Genomic DNA, 21,962 nt, shown 5'->3' on the forward strand with positions numbered 1-21,962 from the left:
CCAGTCCTCGTCTCTCCTACCCAGTGTGCTGTGTGTCCCAGTCCTCATCTCTCCTACCCAGTGTGCTGTGTGTCCCAGTCCTCCTTTCTCCTACCCAGTGTGCTGTGTGTCCCAGTCCTCCTTTCTCCTACCCAGTGTGCTGTGTGTCCCAGTCCTCCTTTCTCCTACCCAGTGTGCTGTGTGTCCCAGTCCTCCTTTCTCCTACCCAGTGTGCTGTGTGTCCCAGTCCTCCTTTCTCCTACCCAGTGTGCTGAGTGTCCCAGTCCTCATCTCTCCTACCCAGTGTGCTGTGTGTCCCAGTCCTCCTTTCTCCTACCCAGTGTGCTGTGTGTCCCAGTCCTCCTTTCTCCTACCCAGTGTGCTGAGTGTCCTAGTCCTCATCTCTCCTACCCAGTGTGCTGTGTGTCCCAGTCCTCCTTTCTCCTACCCAGTGTGCTGTGTGTCCCAGTCCTCATCTCTCCTACCCAGTGTGCTGTGTGTCCCAGTCCTCCTTTCTCCTACCCAGTGTGCTGTGTGTCCCAGTCCTTCTTTCTCCTACCCAGTGTGCTGTGTGTCCCAGTCCTCATTTATCCTACCAAGTGTGCTGTGTGTCCCAGTCCTCCTTTCTCCTACCCAGTGTGCTGTGTGTCCCAGTCCTCGTCTCTGGTTGCTCTCTGGCCAACCGCATGCTGACGTCATAGAACAAGCTACAGTTGTTCAACTCACTCTTCTTCCTTTCTTTCTGTCTGTCTTTCAGTCAGTCACTCACTCTGTCCCCCACTGTTTTGGTGTTTGTGTGTTATCATGACATGTTTAAGGCTCATTGATGCTTCCTTATTATAATAATAGTTTGGCAAAGTAGAAGTAGCAGTTTGAATTTGAATGAATTTTTCAAGGGGCCCATTTTCATAACGCTATTGCCAACCAAATATGCATTGGCAAAAAGTCCCCCAAATGCAACCATCAATCTGAATCCAAAGCAGAATTCCAATGTGAACACAGAAGCCAGCCTTATGGAGTGTGTTTGTTCACTGTCTCAGGTGGGGAAGTGGGAGAACGGCTCCCTGTCCATGAAGTACCACGTCTGGCCTCGCTTTGAGATCTACTCAGGGGCAGAGAGCCGGGAGGACGACCACCTTTCCATCGTTACGCTGGAGGAGGCTCCGTTTGTCATCGTGGAGGACGTTGACCCCCTCAGTGGCACGTGTATGAGGAACACTGTGCCCTGCAGGAGACAGCTCCAAACAATGTGAGGGGAAAACTCTCCACAACACTGTCTAGTGCCACGTACAATGTCTGTTACACAATGTATATCCTTAATACTACTGTAATGTGTATAATACCACAACAATGTATTCAACTATAATGTAAAGTATTGATGTCAAAGCAGTGTCCAAGTCTATCATTTTAAGCTGTATAATAATTCTAGTTATTCCCCTTATAGTGTACCACAGTATCCACCATAAAAGCCTTTAGACTCAAACTCCATTCTTACAGTACTTTATGAATACCTGCCATCTGCCTCCAGTATCTCTACATCTGTACTGAGTTGTATTAAGCCTCTAACTGTGTGGGTACGTCCTGTCCTGTGTCTCAATATGTTCCTCTCTCCACCCTGTCTCACTCTGCTGTGGCAACATGGCCATGATGGTATCCAAATCCAGGCTAGCGGGGTAGGAAGTACTCTGTTAAAGTCTCTAGAAAGCCGAGCGCTTTAAGCATGCTGATAATGTTCCCCTCCATCTAATCTCTGTCTAAACATACGTTGTTCAGCATGGAAAAACTATCTTTGCCTGCCGCCTGGAGATGTATGAATGCCCAGTGTTAATAAGGCCTATTGTTCTCCCTCTCACCTTTTACATCTTTTTTTTAAACGTTTGCTCAGTCTGTCTATTCATGTTGCACTTTCCCCTGCTATATCTCCCCCTCTTCTGTTCTGTTGGTTTCTCTCTTCCTTTCCTCCATTTTATGCTACCCTAACTCTCTGCACGCCTTTCTCCTTTCTCTGCCGCTCTCCTCCTCCCTCGCTCTTTCCCTCTCTCTCTTTCTATGTCTCTCTCTTAGAAATAAAACCGTCGACTCTGGGATCTATATCAAGCGCTGCTGTAAGGGATTCTGCATCGACATCCTGAAGAAGATCGCCAAGCACGTCAAGTTCACCTACGACCTCTACCTGGTGACCAATGGAAAACACGGCAAGAAGATCAACGGCACCTGGAACGGCATGGTGGGAGAGGTGGGCCTCCGGAGCTGCAGCTAGTCTGTCTGTGTATGATGGTGTCATGGGGGTTAGCTACCTGTGTCAGTCTGTCTGTTTAGCAGTCTGCAGGTATCAATATGTCAACTGTATCTTATGTTTGTCTGTCTCTGTTTGTCTGCCAGTGTCTGTGTCTGTCTGTATCTGTGTCAGTAGCTATCCCAACCGGAACCATGCCCTCTGTTATCAACTTGGAGCCACCTGGAAGGAAAACTCATTCTGAGTGACTTAAAGACAGACGTTCCTCTTCCACTTGCATGTCACCAGTTTGTTCATTTGGGCATCAGCTAATGTCAGTCAGGTTAAGTACCTCACTCAAGGGTAAAGAGCAGTCTACCATGGAAGTCCAGTTTGTGTTATAAGGATGTTGCGTAATCGACATTGGTCCCAAGGTAAGGTTGTTGTCAGTTCTAATATACAGCAGTAGCAGCAGCTGCACTGAGGCAGAGAGCAGCAGAGTTTTTGGTTTACCACTTTGTTCTAACTTCAGGACAGTTCTAATGTTGCCCCTCACCTTGGTAACAGCCCAAAGGCTGTGGGTAAAAATACGTAGTGGGAGTTTACTGTAGCAGAGGATGTTCTGGTTGGAATAACCTTCCACTGTCATAGACAGGACTACATATCCACTGTCATAGACAGGACTACATATCCACTGTCATAGACAGGACTACATACCCACTGTCATAGTCAGGACTACATATCCACTGTCATAGACAGGACTACATATCCACTGTCATAGACAGGACTACATATCCACTGTCATAGACAGGACTACATATCCACTGTCATAGACAGGACTACATACCCACTGTCATAGTCAGGACTACATATCCACTGTCATAGACAGCACTACATATCCACTGTCATAGTCAGGACTACATATCCACTGTCATAGTCAGGACTACATATCCACTGTCATAGTCAGGACTACATATCCACTGTCATAGACAGAACTACATCTCCATTGTCATAGACAGGACTACATATCCACTGTCATAGACAGGACTACATATCCACTGTCATAGACAGGACTACATATCCACTGTCATAGTCAGGACTACATATCCACTGTCATAGACAGGACTACATATCCACTGTCATAGTCAGGACTACATATCCACTGTCATAGTCAGGACTACATATCCACTGTCATAGACAGGACTACATATCCACTGTCATAGACAGGACTACATATCCACTGTCATAGTCAGGACTACATATCCACTGTCATAGTCAGGACTACATATCCACTGTCATAGTCAGGACTACATATCCACTGTCATAGACAGAACTACATCTCCATTGTCATAGACAGGACTACATATCCACTGTCATAGACAGGACTACATATCCACTGTCATAGACAGGACTACATATCCACTGTCATAGTCAGGACTACATATCCACTGTCATAGACAGGACTACATATCCACTGTCATAGTCAGGACTACATATCCACTGTCATAGTCAGGACTACATATCCACTGTCATAGACAGGACTACATATCCACTGTCATAGACAGGACTACATATCCACTGTCATAGTCAGGACTACATATCCACTGTCATAGTCAGGACTACATATCCACTGTCATAGTCAGGACTACATATCCACTGTCATAGACAGGACTACATATCCACTGTCATAGACAGGACTACATATCCACTGTCATAGTCAGGACTACATATCCACTGTCATAGTCAGGACTACATATCCACTGTCATAGTCAGGACTACATATCCACTGTCATAGTCAGGACTACATATCCACTGTCATAGACAGGACTACATATCCACTGTCATAGACAGGACTACATATCCACTGTCATAGTCAGGACTACATATCCACTGTCATAGTCAGGACTACATATCCACTGTCATAGTCAGGACTACATATCCACTGTCATAGTCAGGACTACATATCCACTGTCATAGTCAGGACTACATATCCACTGTCATAGTCAGGACTACATATCCGCTGTCATAGACAGGACTACATATCCACTGTCATAGACAGGACTACATATCCACTGTCATAGTCAGGACTACATATCCACTGTCATAGTCAGGACTACATATCCACTGTCATAGTCAGGACTACATATCCACTGTCATAGTCAGGACTACATATCCACTGTCATAGTCAGGACTACATATCCACTGTCATAGTCAGGACTACATATCCACTGTCATAGACAGGACTACATATCCACTGTCATAGTCAGGACTACATATCCACTGTCATAGTCAGGACTACATATCCACTGTCATAGTCAGGACTACATATCCACTGTCATAGTCAGGACTACATATCCACTGTCATAGTCAGGACTACATATCCACTGTCATAGACAGGACTACATATCCACTGTCATAGTCAGGACTACATATCCACTGTCATAGTCAGGACTACATATCCACTGTCATAGACAGGACTACATATCCACTGTCATAGTCAGGACTACATATCCACTGTCATAGTCAGGACTACATATCCACTGTCATAGACAGGACTACATATCCACTGTCATAGTCAGGACTACATATCCACTGTCATAGTCAGGACTACATATCCACTGTCATAGACAGGACTACATATCCACTGTCATAGTCAGGACTACATATCCACTGTCATAGACAGGACTACATATCCACTGTCATAGTCAGGACTACATATCCACTGTCATAGTCAGGACTACATATCCACTGTCATAGTCAGGACTACATATCCACTGTCATAGACAGGACTACATATCCACTGTCATAGACAGAACTACATTTCCATTGTCCTACTACAGTATAATCCACATTGACATTATACATTTCAGCCATTTATCAGACTCTCTTATTCAAAGCCACTTAGATTCAATATGGATACTGGGCCTCCAAGCCCAAAATGGTCACCTGTTATAAAGGGGTGTGTTTCATGTGGACTCACTTAGAAGAGGAATGTTAATGGAATAAAGCGTCCGTCCCAGCGCCGCTCAGAGGACGTATCTCACACTCTTAATGACCCCAGATCTACACACGACGAATGCATGGATCACATAGATGCCTCTTGACTTACACAATGTACCAGAGCTGTGCATAAAAGAGAGAAAGAAGTCACTGCAGGGTTGAAGTTGGTCCCTCCGCTCCATTTTGTGCTGACTTCATTTTGCTCACTGGTGTCGGCATTGATGGAGTGAAGGCAGTCACTAACCTTCATAATCCCAAATATTTGAGGCAAAACTCTTGATTACATGAGTTTGGCTTCAAACATCGACAGACGTGAACACAGAACACACACGCAAGAATTCTCGCTCGCTCGCTCATTCTCAGTACCACCCACACAGGTCACTTTCATAACGGAGAGAGTACAAGCCTGTGGGAGGGAGAATACGGAAAGCGAGAGGAAGTGGGTACACTGCTGGACAGACTTGCTCCCCCTGGGGACACACACACTAACACAAACAAATCCATGGCACGCAAACCTACAGACCACAGGTAAAGGAAAAAGTCTCACCCCCCCTCTCTTTCCCTCCCTCTGTCATTCACATTCACACCTTATTAACTCAGTCAGTTCTGTCCCACTTTACCCCGGTGCTGTAGGGCCCAGGTATTTAGGGCTAAATATACCTGGAGAGATGGAGGGTCACGAAGGGAGGGATGGAAAGCAGGGAGGAGAGGGAGGAGGAGGCAATGGGGTGGCTATTTCAAGCTGCCGTGACCCACTGTGGTAACCCAATTCTCCCTCCCTCTTTCTGTCTGTCTGTCTCCTCCTCCCCTTCGTTCTCTCTCTCCCTACCTCGTTCATGTCTGTTTCTCCCTCCCACCCTCGTTCTCTCTCTCCCACCCTCGTTCTCCCCTTCCCTCCCTCGTTCTGTCTGTCTCTCCCTCCCCTCCCTCGTTCTCTCTCTCCCTCCTTCATTCTGTCTGTCTCCCTCCCTCGTTCTGTCTGTCTCCCCCTCCCCTCCCTCGTTCTGTCTCTCCCTCCTTCATTCTGTCTGTCTCCCTCCCTCGTTGTGTCTGTCTCTCCCTCCCCTCCCTCGTTCTCTCTCTCCCTCCCTCGTTCTGTCTGTTCTTCCTCACCTCTGTCGTTCTGTTTCTCTCACCTTCCCCTCCCGCACTGGAGATCACAAGTCTCCACTTGACTGTTCTTGATGTGTAGGAACTGTCTCTCATTGACCTTTCTCTTTCTCTCTCACTCCCTCTCTCCCTACCGTCTCTCTCTCCACCTCTCTCTCTCAGGTGGAGACAAAAAAGGCCCACATGGCGGTGGGCTCCCTCACCATCAACAAGGAGAGGTCAGAGGTAATTGACTTCTCGGTGCCCTTCATTGAGACGGGCATCAGCGTCATGGTATCCCGTAGCAACGGCACCGTCTCGCCCTCTGCCTTCCTCGGTGAGTGTGACTAACTTTACAGTATCATCCAAATGTTCCGTCCAGTGACTGAATTGTAATGTGCTTAACTCTCTCTCTTTTTGTCTGTCTTATTCCCCTCCAATCTTTTCTTTCCTACTCCCACTCTCTCTCTCTCTGACTTCCTCTCCCTCGCCTCTATCTCACTCACTTTTTGTTTCTCTGTGTGCTCTTCATTTGCATATTTTTCTCCCTCTCACCCTCCCTCCGTTGGCCTCTCTCTCTCTGCCTCTCTCAGAGCCCTTCAGTGCTGATGTGTGGGTGATGATGTTCGTGATGCTGCTGCTGGTGTCGGCGATTGCTGTGTTTGTGTTTGAGTACCTCAGCCCTGTGGGCTACAACCGCTGTCTGGCTGACGGTAGAGGTGAGAGGGTCTGGCTCTACACCGGAATGAACATCTCTCTCACAAACGCACACACGAGCATACACACACACATACATATTTTTCTCTTCCTCTTCCTCTTCCTCTTCCTCTTCTCTCTCTCTCTCTCTCTCTCTCTCTCTCTCACACACATACACACACACACTGCTCTGCACGGTGACCTTCCCCAACTCCCACATGGCAGCCAGTAAACCCTGACCACCCTCCTCCCCAGCCCCTCCTCCTCCCCAGCTCCTTCTCCCCAGCCCCTCCTCCTCCCCAGCCCCTCCTCCTGTCCTCCTTCACCTCTCAGAGCCTAGTGCAGGTGAAGTCTCTTCTCATTGATTTCAACACGCCTCCCCTGGATCTTCATGTATTTTTTAATGTGGGCCCTGTGTTTTGCATGCATTTCCATATTCTCAGGAATCACATGTCAGGCCTGACAGGGATGGGCCCATTTTTATTACATCTCCCAGCTTAAAAGAAATAATCAATGTCCTAACTTCATCCTATTCATGACGGAACTATATTTAGAGACCATATCTTTTTTTAATCTCTCTCATCCTTCATGTTCTGGAGAATGAGACCCTCTTTCCTAAAGCATTGTAGGAGTGCTATTGTTAGCTGGTCATACACTAGTCTTGGGAATTCAGTGTTTGTGCGAATTGGATCAAATGTTGGATTCCAACTAGTGATACTCATGGTGGCTACTTACAGAACAGTAAATACAACTGATGTGCCAAAAAATATTGTCATGATGGATTCAATCTTAGTGACAGAACCACAGCACACATATATTCAACAACAATAGGCATACTTAGTAGGACTAACGCCTCATCTGCACTGCAACACAGGTGTTTATCAGAATGACACAGCACCGTGGCCCAATCAGTCGTGTTCCTCCAGCTTCCCTAGCCACATTGTGCTTCATGATCCTATAGCTAACCACAACATAACTACAACACTGAGACGCCTCCCTGAGACCACTGCTCATTGTGATCACTACCTGTCTCTCCATCAGAGCCTGGAGGGCCCTCCTTCACCATCGGCAAGGCCATCTGGCTGCTGTGGGGTCTGGTCTTCAACAACTCTGTCCCAGTGCAGAACCCCAAGGGTTGGACCAGTAAGATCATGGTGTCGGTGTGGGCCTTCTTCGCTGTCATCTTCCTGGCCTCCTACACTGCCAACCTGGCTGCCTTCATGATCCAGGAGGAGTATGTGGACCAGGTGTCTGGACTCAGCGACAAGAAGGTAAGGCCTGTCATTAAACTTCATTAGTCCTTTACTCGCTCTTTCTTACTAGCTCTCCCCTCTCCTTATCTCACTTCCATTCCATCTCACTGTCCATCTTTCCTTGATTCCCTTGATTTCTATCTCTCACTCTGTCCTCTGCCTGCCACCACTTTCCGCACGCCATCATTATTTCTACACCTCTTATCTCATCTCTCACGCTCCGTCTCTCTCTCTCTCTCTCTTCCTATCTCCTCCCCTCAGTTCCAGAGACCCAATGACTTCTCCCCTCCGTTCCGGTTTGGGACGGTCCCTAACGGCAGCACGGAAAGGAACATCAAGAACAACTACAAGGAGATGCATGGCTACATGATCAAGTTCCACCAGAAGAATGTGGATGAGGCCCTCTATGGTCTGAAGACTGGGTGAGCAGGGGGAATGGGGTCTTCGACTGGGTAAGGAGGGAGAACAGGGCCTTAGACTGGGTGAGGAGTGGGAATGGGGCCTCAGACTGGGGGAATGGGAGAATGGGGCCTCAGACTGGGGGAATGGGAGAACGGGGCCTTAGACTGGGTGAATGGGGGAATGGAGCCTTAGACTGGGGGAATGGGGGAATTGGGCCTTAGAATGGGGCCTTAGACTGGGGGAATGGGGCCTTAGACTGGGGAATGGGAGAACTGGGGGAATGGGAGATCGGGGCCTTAGACTGGGGGAATGGGAGAACGGGGCCTTAGACTGGGGGAATGGGAGAACGGGGCCTTAGACTGGGGGAATGGGAGAACGGGGCCTCAGACTGGGGGAATGGGAGAACGGGGCCTCAGACTGGGGAATGGGAGAACGGGGCCTCAAACTGGGGGATTGGGAGAATGGGGCCTCAGACTGGGGGAATGGGAGAACGGGGCCTTAGACTGGGGAAATGGGAGAATGGGGCCTTAGACTGGGGGAATGGTGCCTTAGACTGGGGAATGGGGGAATGGAGCCTTAGACTGGGGGAATGGGAGAACGGGGCCTTAGACTGGGGGAATGGGAGAATGGGGCCTCAGACTGGGGGAATGGGAGAACGGGGCCTTAGACTGGGGGAATGGGGCAATGGTGACTTAGACTGGGGGAATGGGAGAACGGGGCCTTAGACTGGGGGAATGGGGCAATGGTGACTTAGACTGGGGGAATGGAGCCTTAGACTGGGGCCTTAGACTAGGGGAATGGGGCCTAAAAATAGGGCCTTAGACTGGGGGAATAAGGGGAATGGGGCCTTATTGGGGAACATGTATTCTATTTTCTTTTATCTATTATTATTTATTTTTTTACCCCCTTTTTCTCCCCAATTTCGTGGTATCCAATTGTTAGTAGTTACTGTCTTGTCTCATCACTACAACTCCCGTACGGGCTCGGGTGAGACGAAGGTCGCGAGCCATGCGTCCTCCGATACACAACCCAACCAAGCCGCACTGCTTCTTAACACAGCGCGCATCCAACCCGGAAGCCAGCCGCAATGTGTCGGAGGAAACACCGTACACCTAGCGACCTGGTCAGCGTGCACTGAGCCCGGCCCGCCACAGGAGTCGCTAGTGCACGACGAGACAAGGATATCCCTACCCTCCCTAACCCAGTCGAAGCTAGGCCAATTGTGCGTCGCCCCATGGACCTCCCGGTTGCGGCCGGCTGCGACAGAGCCTGGGATCGAACCCAGAGTCTCCGGTGGCACAGCTAGCACTGCGATGCAGTGCCTTAGACCACTGCGCCACCGCCTTTTATTTTAAAAAATTATATCTTAGTTGAATTATTCTCCTTGTTCCTCATTTAAAGCTCTAGTTTTATTCATTTCCCAGCACAACAGTGTCTACCATTATACAGTATGTGACAACTGTAGCCCTTGGCAAAGCAGGCAGAAGTCTATTATCCTTATCACAACATTAGGGCTACTTAGCAGGTTAATTGGGATGAGTAGTTACAGTGTAAAGCTGGGCCAGAAGTGATTACTGTAAATTCTCTCGTTAGTAAACTGGACGCCTTCATCTACGACGCAGCAGTGCTGAACTACATGGCCGGGAGGGACGAGGGCTGTAAGCTGGTGACCATCGGCAGTGGGAAGGTGTTTGCCTCCACGGGCTACGGCATCGCCATCCAGAAGGAGTCTGGCTGGAAGAGACACGTCGACCTGGCCATCCTTCAGCTCTTTGGAGACGGTGAGATCGGCCCTCAGTTAGAATTACATACAGTTTGACTTCATGTACTTCAGCTAGGGAGTCGTGCCATTTTACTGAGGGTTTTAAGGGTGTTCTTTGATGGAAAACAGCCAAGATTTGCTGTTGTCATATTTCCCCATGGAATTGTATACTTTTGGAATACTTGCCATCTGGCTAAAATATAGAACACACAATCTTACAGGTATTGTCTATGTATGTTATATGGTGTATAGTAAGGTTGTGTCCCACCTTGATTGAGCACCAGTCAGAGCTGCATTTGAAGCCATATAGAAGTTGTTTTTCTCTCTGCAGCTTGTCTGTGCTGGAGCCACTTTATCTGGGTGTGTTCCAGCCTATCTTGAGGATCCTGGACCAAGGCCCCTCCAGGCCCCACTATAGTGTCCTAGTTAGAGGTGCCAGTAAAGCTGCTGGTGTATTCTACACTCTGTGGACAGGGGGTGTGTGTGAATGTGGGTCAGCCCTACGAAGACTGTGTGTGTGTAGGTCTCTGTTTCTCTGTGGACAAGGGATGTGTGTGAATGTGGGTCAGCCCTACGAAGACTGTGTGTGTAAGTCTCTGTGTCTGTCTACTGAATGTACAGGTCTGTCTACTGAATGTACAGGTTATAAGCTTTGGACAAGGAGTGTGTTTTCTATATTTAGGGATCGGTGACAATATGTTATTGTGTGTGTGTATAATATACTGTTTCTTGTAGATTTTCTCATGTGTGAAGGTGTGAATATGGGTCATCATCGGGTGCCGTTCCCTGTGTACAACCAGCCAAAACTTAGCAAGGGGCCCTCAATGTCACATTGACACGCCCCAACATGCGCTCCTTTCAGTGTGACCTAGATTGAGAAAGTGATCCTCATGCGCTGAGAGACCAGGGGTCTATGACGGGTGCAGACGGGGGCCTGGCAGGTTTGATGATGAGGCTCGCAGAAACTTAGAGCATAGGAGGATGCTTAGGGCCCCAGGGAGCTCTGGTCTCACAGACGCCACTGAGCCCCATCTCTCACACCAGTCGCCCTTGTCGTCCAGGAGCCATGCAGGCACAGCAGGCAGTGGACCCTGAGTTCGATCATCTGTGTGTGTGTGTGTGTGTGTGTGTGTGTGTGTGTGTGTGTGTGTGTGTGTGTGTGTGTGTGTGTGTGTGTGTGTGTGTGTGTGTGTGTGTGTGTGTGTGTGTGTGTGTGTGTGTGTGTGTGTGTGTGTGTGTGTGTGTGTGTGTGTGTGTGTGTGTGTGTGTGTGTGTGTGTGTGTGCGTGTGTGTGCGTGTGTGTGTGTGTTGATGCTCAGGGGCCAGTGGTTCCATGCGAGAGCTCTGCTGACGTGCCCAGGCATCTGAATGTATGCTTAGTTAAGTAACGTCAGTCCTGCCACGGATGGTCCGCCAGAACTACCTGCTGCTGATGTTACACAAGGTGACCCACAAAGAGACAGATAGAAACTCTGGGACATGGCTGGATATGTGGATATTTCCATATACTCATGCGCACACATGGGTCTATTTGCTGAATCTGAAGTGTGCTGTCATGAATAATATAACTGAGATGTATTGTAAAACTGTATTCCTTAAATTGCCACCAAAGGCTTGCATGCATTAGCCTTTATGTGTTTGACCTCTACAGTTTTAGGTATCATTTTCAGACCTATATTTTCAATTGTCTTTCCCTAACCCTCATCCCTATACCTTTTCTCTGCTCACTTTGCATCAATCTCCCGTTCCAATATTTATCCTCTTGCTACATCATGTCCTCCCTTCTCCACACCCTTCTCCTACTCCCTCCTTTCTCTCCCTCCACTCCTCCCTCCTTCTCCATACCCGTCCCCACTCCTCCCTCCATCCGCCTGTCCCCACTCCCCGTCCCCACTCTTCCTTGACTCCTCCCTCCATCCTGTCCCTCTCTCCAGGTGACATGGAGGAGCTGGAGGCCATGTGGCTGACGGGGATCTGCCACCATGAGAAGAACGAGGTGATGAGCAGCCAGCTGGACGTGGACAACATGGCCGGCGTCTTCTACATGCTGGGGGCGGCCATGGCTCTGTCGCTCATCACCTTCATCGCCGAGCACGCCTTCTACTGGCAACTGCGCTTCTGCTTCATGGGCTACTGCACGGGCAAGCCAGGCTTCGTCTTCTCCATCAGCAGGGTGAGCCAGTCCACTTCAGACACCCATAGTAACTGTCTGCACACACTCATACATGGCTGTTCTTCACTTAGGTTTTCTTCCTGTGGTCCTGTGATCTGCATCTGCGCCCTTTGGCATCTTTTTAGAGTTATGACCTTCATCATCAACCTCACATCCTCAACTTTACTGTCTCTAATACCCAGTAAATGAGAGTGCTTTATTCTTGTAAAAGGTAGTCCATAAGGAAACCTGGTCAAGTAGAAGGCTTATCGGCCCTGATAGCAGAAATCAGTATGTAGTTTATGTCCCCAGTGGCCAACCAATGCCAAACTCTGAGTTTAGTTTGAACGCAGACAGCTTTCTTCTTTTGTTTTGATGCTAATGCCCGTTTCACATCCAGGGTAAATATTTACAAAATATTGAGCCAAAATCAATTGTTCACTCAGCCAGAGAAATGAGGGTAGATTACTGGTTCTCCTGGGAGCAAAGTCACCCCGAGGTATTTGATTTGCAGTCCAACTGTTTTGACATGGCTCCAGTGTAACTCACCAAGGTGAAACGGTTGACCACGTGGCTCATTTACGACAGTGCCACACAATCCATTGCTCTTTTCATTTGAATACCAGGGCAGAGGAAAAACAGAGGATTATTTTGTGTCTAGTGTTATAGTTTCAATTTTAGTGTGTGTTTGTCAATGTGTTGTTTGGGTGTGTATCCATGACAGTTGGCTTCTCATTCCAAAGACAGATTGGTCAGTAAGCGTTGATGATTATACCATTAGCATTTGTATGAGGATGAGAATGAGGAAAATGACTGTTTGCATTTGTGTGAGGTTCCATTATGACATGTATTCATGATATTATTGCCTAATTGTTGTGATGGTAAATATCTGGATGTGACCCTTGAATACAGTTCAATCCAAATCTATTCCAGAAGACGTCTTTGGCTGTGCCCATAGTGTAGAACCCGTTTTAGTTCCAGCCAGAACCCTTTTTTGCTCCAGGTAGAACTCTTTTGGGTTCTATGGAACTCAAAAAGGTTCTACTTGGAACCGAAAAGTGTTCTTCAAAGGGTTCTTCTATGGGAACAGCCAAAGGACACTTTTAGGTTCTATATAGCACCTCCAAAATATTCAGAGGAAACAACCTACAATATGTTTATTTATTAGAATTCATCGCCACACAATAGATTTTCACGGGATAATTAAACAACAATGAGGGAAAGGATGGTTTATTCTCTTTTCACAATCCTGGGGTAAGGCTTCACATTGGTTCATTCTCATTTAGTTTGATATTTTCCGTTGACGCCCATTTCCCTGTGCCACTGGATTGATCCTGTTTCTTCATTTCACAGCATACTCCAATAAACTGTACTATTATTACCGCAATTAACATTTAAGCTCAGCACTGTACGAATGAGAAATCTGTCACAGCTGATCGGAGTCTAGTGTCCAAGCCCTTGTTGGTTACAGTTTCCCCCTCTGCGCTGGTGAAAAACAGTAAGCAGGGCTTCGTTAGCCAAGGTATTCCTCTTCCACCTGCAACACTGTAACTAATTCATTACACTGATTTAAGAAACCATCTAATGAGGTTAGCTAAGAGTTTAGATAAGTACTGTAAATATGTAAAGCCTAATTGCTGCATCTTCAAATGGTCACAATGTAGTATTATTTGCATAAAGCCACATATAGGCTACTCAAGGACAGGGCAGCTAGTGAATCGTTGAATTTGAAACCACATGTACACTCTGTAATAAGTTATAGTTTGTTGGTGCCTCCATGACTTTACATTTCTAACGCTCAGGCCAGAGCTATTACCATTCACACGTCCCTGCCCAAATACTCCCAGAGACAGTCTGGGAATGTTTACTTTATGTGGGCATGTGGAGTATCTCAGTTGAGTACGAAGCACCATTGATGATGCGAAGGCATTCTGTTGTTTTGTTGATTCAGCTCTGCTAACAGCTCAAATGGAGCACACATGATGTCATCTAACATTGCCAAGGGTTGAGGGTTGAGTAAACACAAGGACAGCATGTCACAGAGAATATGGGAGAGTCAGTAGCGGTGCGTGGGTAAAATCACTGGGGAAGCCAAGCCAGAAAAAAAGCTATATTACAACCTATGTGTTGTGATAATTGCGTTGTTTGTTCTATAACCTGTTAGTTCATATGCCTTGCCACTGTGATATATAGGCCTAAGGCAGAGACAATAATAAAACACAGTGGCAGAATCATTTCAACCGCACCTTTGTTTTATCACAAACCAGAGAGCAAGATCTGTCCGGTGAAGTCCACAAAGCATATTGAATGTAACAAACAGACAGCATGGACTACTAAACAACGGTTGATTTAGAACCATGTAGAGTTACCGCAAGTCACAAAGAAAACAGGAGCCGCCTCCACTATTCCGGCAGCATTTCAACTTCAACATTTCAACATCATCAAATCACCTCTGCTTAGTCTAATACAGTGACAACTAATAGATACCAAAAACTATTTAGTCCAATCAAAGTAAGCTAAATATGATGTGGCTGTCCACAATTCAGATTTGTGTGTGTAGAGAAACGCCATCCTCCTCTCTTTCATGTTGACGAAACCATCTATGACTTACAGTACATACTTTTCGTTTTTGTTGTCCTACACTACCTGGCTAAAATGCTTGCTCGCTAGCCCAACTTCCTTTCATGGGCAACGTTAGCTAGTTAACATTAGCCTACTACATCTAGCTACATATTGAACTTCCATCCTCTGAGTCCAGGGGCACAATGTATGAATTTATGGTTGGATCAGAATCACCGTATATTCATTGGCAAGTACGGAGATTAAGTAAAACCAACAAGTCCAAATCCGTATCTCCATCCATGGCTAGTTTAGGAAAGGGACCATTTTAGCTTGCTAGACACCGGAGGACAACCACACAATGAGATGCAACAATTCAAGTTATTTCTGTCATTGACGTATTTCTCTTGATGCGATGTGATTGGAGTGAAGTCAAATCCAAATGGGCTTCCCTTGACACTTTGTTTTGGTGCCCCAGGACTATTTACAGTTGAGCTCACTCAGTTTGCACTGAATGGCTTTTATTTTATATGTTTTTTTTAAATCAAGGGATGAAAAATACTTGCTGGCTTCCCTTGCATTCAATGCAAAGGGCGGCAACAATGTCATACTCTTTATGACCAGACAGCATCAGAGAGATGACCTACACATACAGAGACAGAGGGGCGCTGTTTCGGATGCCTTCTCTCCAGTGAGATACATTCAGCCTCTTGCAAATTGAAGGAAAATTATGAAAACAGAGAGACAAAAAATACATGATTTTGTATTTTTTCTTGGTCATTTGTTTTATTACACACCCCTGGGGAGAATAGTGGTATGGCAGGCTCATGGCCACATCAAAACGGAGCAATGGAGGGCACATTGAGGAAGCAAAGCGGCAGAAGGAGGAGTAAGAGAGAAATAGTACCACAGAGACAACCAATGACTAACAGTTAAAAAGGGGAGATGTCAAACCTGATGAAAGAGTTGACAAGGAACAAAGTTGGCATCATGGTTGTCATGGCATTAAGGCTGAGAGAGAGGGCAGATGCCATGAAAATGACCCTGTTAAGGAATTATTGCCATTTACCAGTACACCTTTGACCTTTAATGGCAGCCAAAGGGTCCTATTACCTCTGCTGTCCTTTCCCAGACAAAATAACAAAAAATCATTGGGTGAGATTGATTTGATCCCACTCATCCATCTGTCACACCTCGTTCACCCCACTTTCTCTATCCATTTGTATTTGAATATCGTATTATACATCACAGGATGCAAATAGCACGGTTTGTCTTTCTGTCATCATTATGTCAGTGTTTCATGGCCTCATCCTCTCTCTGGAGTTTTATGCTATTGCACGGCGGTCTACAGTCGATGCCGGGGGTATTTATTAACTGCCACGGGGTATTGTTCAGCTGAATTCTAATCACATTGATTGAAGGTATTGACCGCTGAGACCCACAGGGCTTTACTGCATCTCTGTCATTATCAATCATCTCCCCATCCTCTCCTCTCTCCTACTTTCTCTTGCTCTCCTGTCTCATATACCCACATACAGTAGAAATACATTAGATATATTACATTCAGTCCATGTGTGAATCTGTATTTTACCACTTAATGGAGAAACAATAAACAAGGAGTCAAATCCAGAGGTACTAGAAGTGGACATTTCTTTACTGAACTCTGTTTACACTACTGGTCCAAAGTTGTAGAACACCTACTCATTCAAGGGTTTTTCTTTATTTTTTAAACTATTTTCTGCATTGTAGAATAATAGTGAAGACATCAAAACTATGAAAAAACACATACGGAATCATGTAGTAACCAAAACATTTGTGTTAAACAAATCAAAATATATTTTATATTTGAGATTCTTCAGATAGCCACTCTTTGCCTTGATGACAGCTTTGCACACGCTTGGCATTCTCTCAACCAGCTTCATGAGGTAGTCACATGGAAGTCATTTCAATTATCGGGTGTGCCTTCTTAAAAGTTCATTTGTGGAATTTCTTTCCTTTTTAATGTGTTTGAGCCAATCAGTTGTGTTGTGACAAGGTAGGGGTGGTATACAGAAGATAGCCCTATTTGGTAAAATACCAAGTCCATATTATGGCAAGAACAGCTCAAATAAGCAAAGAGAAATGATAGTCCATCATTACTTTCAGACATGAAGGTCAGTCAATGTAGAACATTTCAAGAACTTTTAAAGTTTCTTCAAGTGCAGTCGCAAAAACAATTAACCATTTTGAGGAAACTGGCTCTCATGAGGACCGCCACAGGATTGGAAGACCTAGAGTTACCTCTGGTGCAGAGGATAAGTTCATTAGAGTTACCAGCCTCAGAAATTCCAGCCCAAATAAATGCTTCACAGAGTTGAAGTAACAGACACATCTCAACATCAACTGTTCAGAGGTGACTGTGTGAATTATCCCTTCATGGTTGAATTGCTGCAAAGAAACCACTACTAAAGGACACCAATAAGAAGAAGAGACTTGCTTGGGCCAAGAAACACGAGAAATGGACATTAGACTGGTGGAAATTTGTCCTTTGGTCTGGATTACAAATTACCGATTTTTGGTTCCAACCGCCGTGTCTTTGTGAGATGCATTGTGGGTGAACCGATGATGTCTGCATGTGTATTTCCCACAGTAAAGCATGGAGGAGGAGGTGTGGGGGTGCTTTGCTGGTGACACTGTCTGTGATTTATTTTGAATTCAAGGCACACTTAACCAACATGGCTACCACAGCATTCTGCAGCGATACGCCATCCCCTCTGGTTTGGGCTTAGTGGGACTATCATTGGTTTTTCAACAGGACAATGGCCCAACACACCTCCAGGCTGTGTAAGGGCTATTTGACCAAGAAGAAGAGTGATGGAGTGCTGCATCAGATGACCTGGCCTCCTCAATCACCCGACCTCAACCCAATTGAGATGGTTTGGGATGAGTTGGACCGCAGAGTGAAGGAAAAGCAACCAACAAGTGCTCAGCATATGTGGGAACTCCTTCAAGACTGTTAGAAAAGAATTCCAGGTGAAGCTTGTTGAGAGAATGCCAATAGTGTGCTAAGCTGTTATCAAGGCAAAGGGTGGCTATTTGAAGAACCTCAAAATATAATATATTTATATTTTTAACACTTTCTTGGTTACTACATGATTCCATATGTGTTATTTCATAGTTTTGATGTCTTCACTATTATTCTACAATGTAGAGAATAGTAAAAATGAAGAAAAACGCTTGAATAAGTAGGTGTTCTAAAACTTTTGACCAGTAGTGTAGATATTCTGTGTAGTGCATGTTCCACGGTCTAATGTTCAACAGTTGCGTAGGCTATGTACATGTCTATGTTATTTAACAGTCTCTGTTTCCCTCTCATTCTCCCCAGTCTACTCTTAGAAGCCCTATTTTTAGTTCTCCTTTATTCTGCCTCTGACTCTCCCTTACCCTCTCTAATGCTGCTTAATGACCCTCTTCACTCACAGGGCATCTACAGCTGCATCCACGGGGTTCAGATCGAAGAGAAGAGCAGCTCAGCTCTCGACTCTCCATCGGTCACCATGAACAACACCCAATCCAACATCCTGCGTCTGCTCCGAACCGCTAAGAACATGGCCTCTCTGTCCGGGGTTAACGGCTCACCTCACAGTGCCCTGGACTTTATCCGCCGTGAGTCATCCGTCTACGACATCTCCGAGCACCGCCGCAGCCTGGCAGGTCACTCGGACTGCAAGCCCCCGTACATGCCGGAGGATAACATGTTCAGCGACTACATCAACGAGGTGGAGAGGACGTTCGGGAACCTCCACCTGAAGGACAGCAACCTGTACCAGGACCACTACCTGCACCACCACGGAGGCTCTGCCCTGGGGCTCAGCGGCCCGCCACTTAACAGACCCCACAGCCTGGGCAGCAACAGCTCTCTGGAAGGGGGCATGTTTGACTGTGACAGTTTAGGGGGAGGAGTGGCACCCATCTTCACCACCCAACCACGCTCTGCCCTGACCCACAGGAACATGAGTAAGTTTGACCTGATTGCCGGTCAGAACCCACCCTCTGGGCCGGGCTTCAAATCGGGACTTTCAGACCTGTATGGAAAATTCTCCTTCAAGGGAGGGGCCTCCAGCTCAGGTTACATCCCCGGGCACGACAGGTACTGTGGGGGAGGGGGCAGAGAGGATGACGGAAACATTCGTTCAGACGTTTCAGACATCTCCACTCACACGGTCACCTACGGGAACCTGGAGGGCAACGCTAAAAAGCGTAAGCAGTATCGCGACAGCCTGAAAAAGAGGCCTGCCTCTGCCAAGTCGAGACGAGAGCTGGATGAGATTGAGCTGGGCTACCGGAGAAAGCCCTACCACACAGGCTACCACCACTACCACGGCCACCGCTCCTCCTCCCCGCCCCTACTGCCCTCCGAACGCAAGAGAGGAGGAGGGGGCAATGCAGGGAGCACATCCTACCTGTTCCGTGACAAAGAGAGTGTGAGGGATTTCTATTTGGACCAGTTCCGCCCCAAAGATGGTGTCCCCCAATGGGAACATGTTGATCTGACAGACGGTCCTGGAGGGGGGGGGGGAGGGGGAACTGCACCAGTTTGGTGTCAGTGGACGACTTCCTGAAACAAAATAAACCCAAGAAATCAGAGTCTAAGAGTGGGGGAGGCACATCAGGGGCTGGGTTGGCAGGAGGAGACTGGGAGTGTCGTAACTGCCGTGCCAGCGGAGGAGGGGGCAAGCAGATGTCGATGCATGGCAGCGGGGCGGGGGAGAGGGGAGGCGGATATGGTGGAGGGGTTAGTTGTGGATCCTCGGGGGGTGGAGGGAACAGCCGTCCCAGCTCTGCCACCTGCATGCGCTGCGAGGGCTGCAAAAAGACAGGCAATCTGTACGACATCAGTGAGGACAACAACCACCTCTTGGAACAGATGGGGGGTGGGAAAGGCGGAGGCATGGGGGCTGTGGGGTTAAGTGGAGGCGCCCAGCCTCAATCTCAAGCCCAGCGTAGGAAGTCTGCCGGCTTTGGAAAGCCACTCCGACGGCAACACTCTTGCGACACCTTCGTAGACCTTCAGAAAGAGGAGGCAGTCGGAGTCAGGGGGGTCATGGGGGATCTAGGAGGGGGCGGTGGGGGCATGGGGGGTGTAGGAATGGGCGGGATGTTGCCTCCCCCCAGAAGTGTTAGCTTAAAAGAGAAGGAGCGCTATATGGAGGGTGTTAGCCCCTTCGCCCACATATTTGAGAGGCATGGAGGCTCAGAGAGGGAGAAAGAGCGAGACAGAGACCCCCTGTTCTATGGTGGTGAGATGGCCAAAGAAGCAGGGTCGCCATTCGGCTTGTTCCGAGGTGGTGAGGGCCTGCACCGCCGCTCAGTGGGGGAAAGGGACATGAGGGACAGAGAAAGAGCCATGATGGAGGGCGGTGGAGGAGGAACCTACTCCTTATCCAAATCTCTCTACCCGGATAGGGTCAACCAAAACCCCTTTATTCCAACCTTTGGTGACGACCAGTGTCTCTTGCATGGCGCCAAACAATACTACATGAAAAAGCAACAGCAGCAGCAGCAGATGCCCCCCAAAAACAGCCGAAGTGACTTCCGGGGCTCGGTGGGTGTGACGTCTTTCTTGCCAGCGACTGCCACTGCTGGGGTCATGTCCACCGTGGCCCCCAGGTTCCCTATGGAGATGTGTCTGGGAGGGAACCTCCACGGCTCCACGCTGGGTTTGGGGCCAATACAGCGCCCGTTCAATGGCAGCAACGGGCACGTGTACGAGAAACTCTCCAGCATAGAGTCAGACGTGTGAGAGAGGAGACTGGGTGGGGAGGCATGGAGGGAGGGAGGCATGGCATTAGTGCTGGGAAGTCAGGGATGACGAGGCACCACTGTCCACATTGCAACCGCAATACTTTTAACAAGGAAGGAGATCAGTCAGGGAAGAGAAGATGAACGACAGAATGGTGAAAAGGTTCGACAGAAAAGAGCAGGGTGAGTTAGAAGGAAAGATGGGGACATTCAAGCCCTGTTATTTTGTTACAAAACAATGAATACAAGAGGTGACACGTGGGTAGGGTTATGTTAACTCTATTATTTATTTGGCCGTTGCCATCAACACACTCAAAAAGAACACAAAATTGACACCTCTGAATGTGATATTGCAAGTTTGAGCCAAATGGCTTACAGAGTCACACCTACAGAGTGATTATGAGAAGGGAATGTGAGTGAGTAGGGAAGTGTCCATCTGGTCAAGTGTTATTAGAGAAAGGAGATGTTGTCATGACTCATGTTGATGATAGCTCTAAGACTGAAAATGAGTGGAAGACGATGGCCGTGTTTACCCCTTGCACTAACTCTCCCTCTTTTTGCCTCTACAATCTTAGAGAAAATGATTCCAAAAGGGTTATTTGGCTGTCCCCATAGGAGAACCCTTTTTGTTTCCAAGTAGAATCCTTTATGGTTCCAGGTAGAACCCTTTTGGGTTCCATATAAAACCCTCTGTAGAACAGGTTCTATATGGAACTCAAAAGGGTTCTACCTGGAACCTAAAGGATTGTACCTGTAACCAAAAATGATACTTCAAAGGGTTCTGCTATGGGGACAGCCGCAGAATCCTTTAAGGTTCTAAATAGCACCTTTTTTCTAAGTGAGTTGTTCTGCTCCCTTACACCCCCCTGCTCCCTTACACCCCCCTGCTCCCTTACACCCCCCTGCTCCCCTACACCCCTGCTCCCTTCTGCTCCCTCCCTTTGACTCTTTATTGTTATGATCATTCAATCATAAATGAAAATAAGATATTCTTACCGAAATAACAGGGTAAAACAACAATAATGTTATTAACATTGTGACTAACAAAAGTGATATTATGAAGTGCTTATGACA

General features: G+C 47.3%; 1 protein-coding gene across 1 annotated transcript in view; it reads left to right on the top strand.

Moving 5' to 3' along the window:
• Positions 1-21,487, top strand: part of LOC115110473 (glutamate receptor ionotropic, NMDA 2B-like) — an 80,513-nt gene extending 59,026 nt beyond the window's left edge. Inside the window, 10 exon segments of the mRNA XM_065010175.1 lie at positions 1,020-1,228; positions 2,044-2,215; positions 6,467-6,620; positions 6,877-7,002; positions 8,021-8,250; positions 8,494-8,654; positions 10,228-10,415; positions 12,331-12,569; positions 18,569-19,664; positions 19,667-21,487. Of these exon segments, the coding sequence (XP_064866247.1) occupies positions 1,020-1,228; positions 2,044-2,215; positions 6,467-6,620; positions 6,877-7,002; positions 8,021-8,250; positions 8,494-8,654; positions 10,228-10,415; positions 12,331-12,569; positions 18,569-19,664; positions 19,667-20,889 (3,798 nt within the window). The 3' untranslated portion in view covers positions 20,890-21,487.
• Positions 21,488-21,962: the final 475 nt, after the last annotated feature.

Source organism: Oncorhynchus nerka, linkage group LG26 (genome assembly GCF_034236695.1).
Source record: "Oncorhynchus nerka isolate Pitt River linkage group LG26, Oner_Uvic_2.0, whole genome shotgun sequence".
Taxonomy (NCBI): Eukaryota; Metazoa; Chordata; class Actinopteri; order Salmoniformes; family Salmonidae; genus Oncorhynchus; species Oncorhynchus nerka.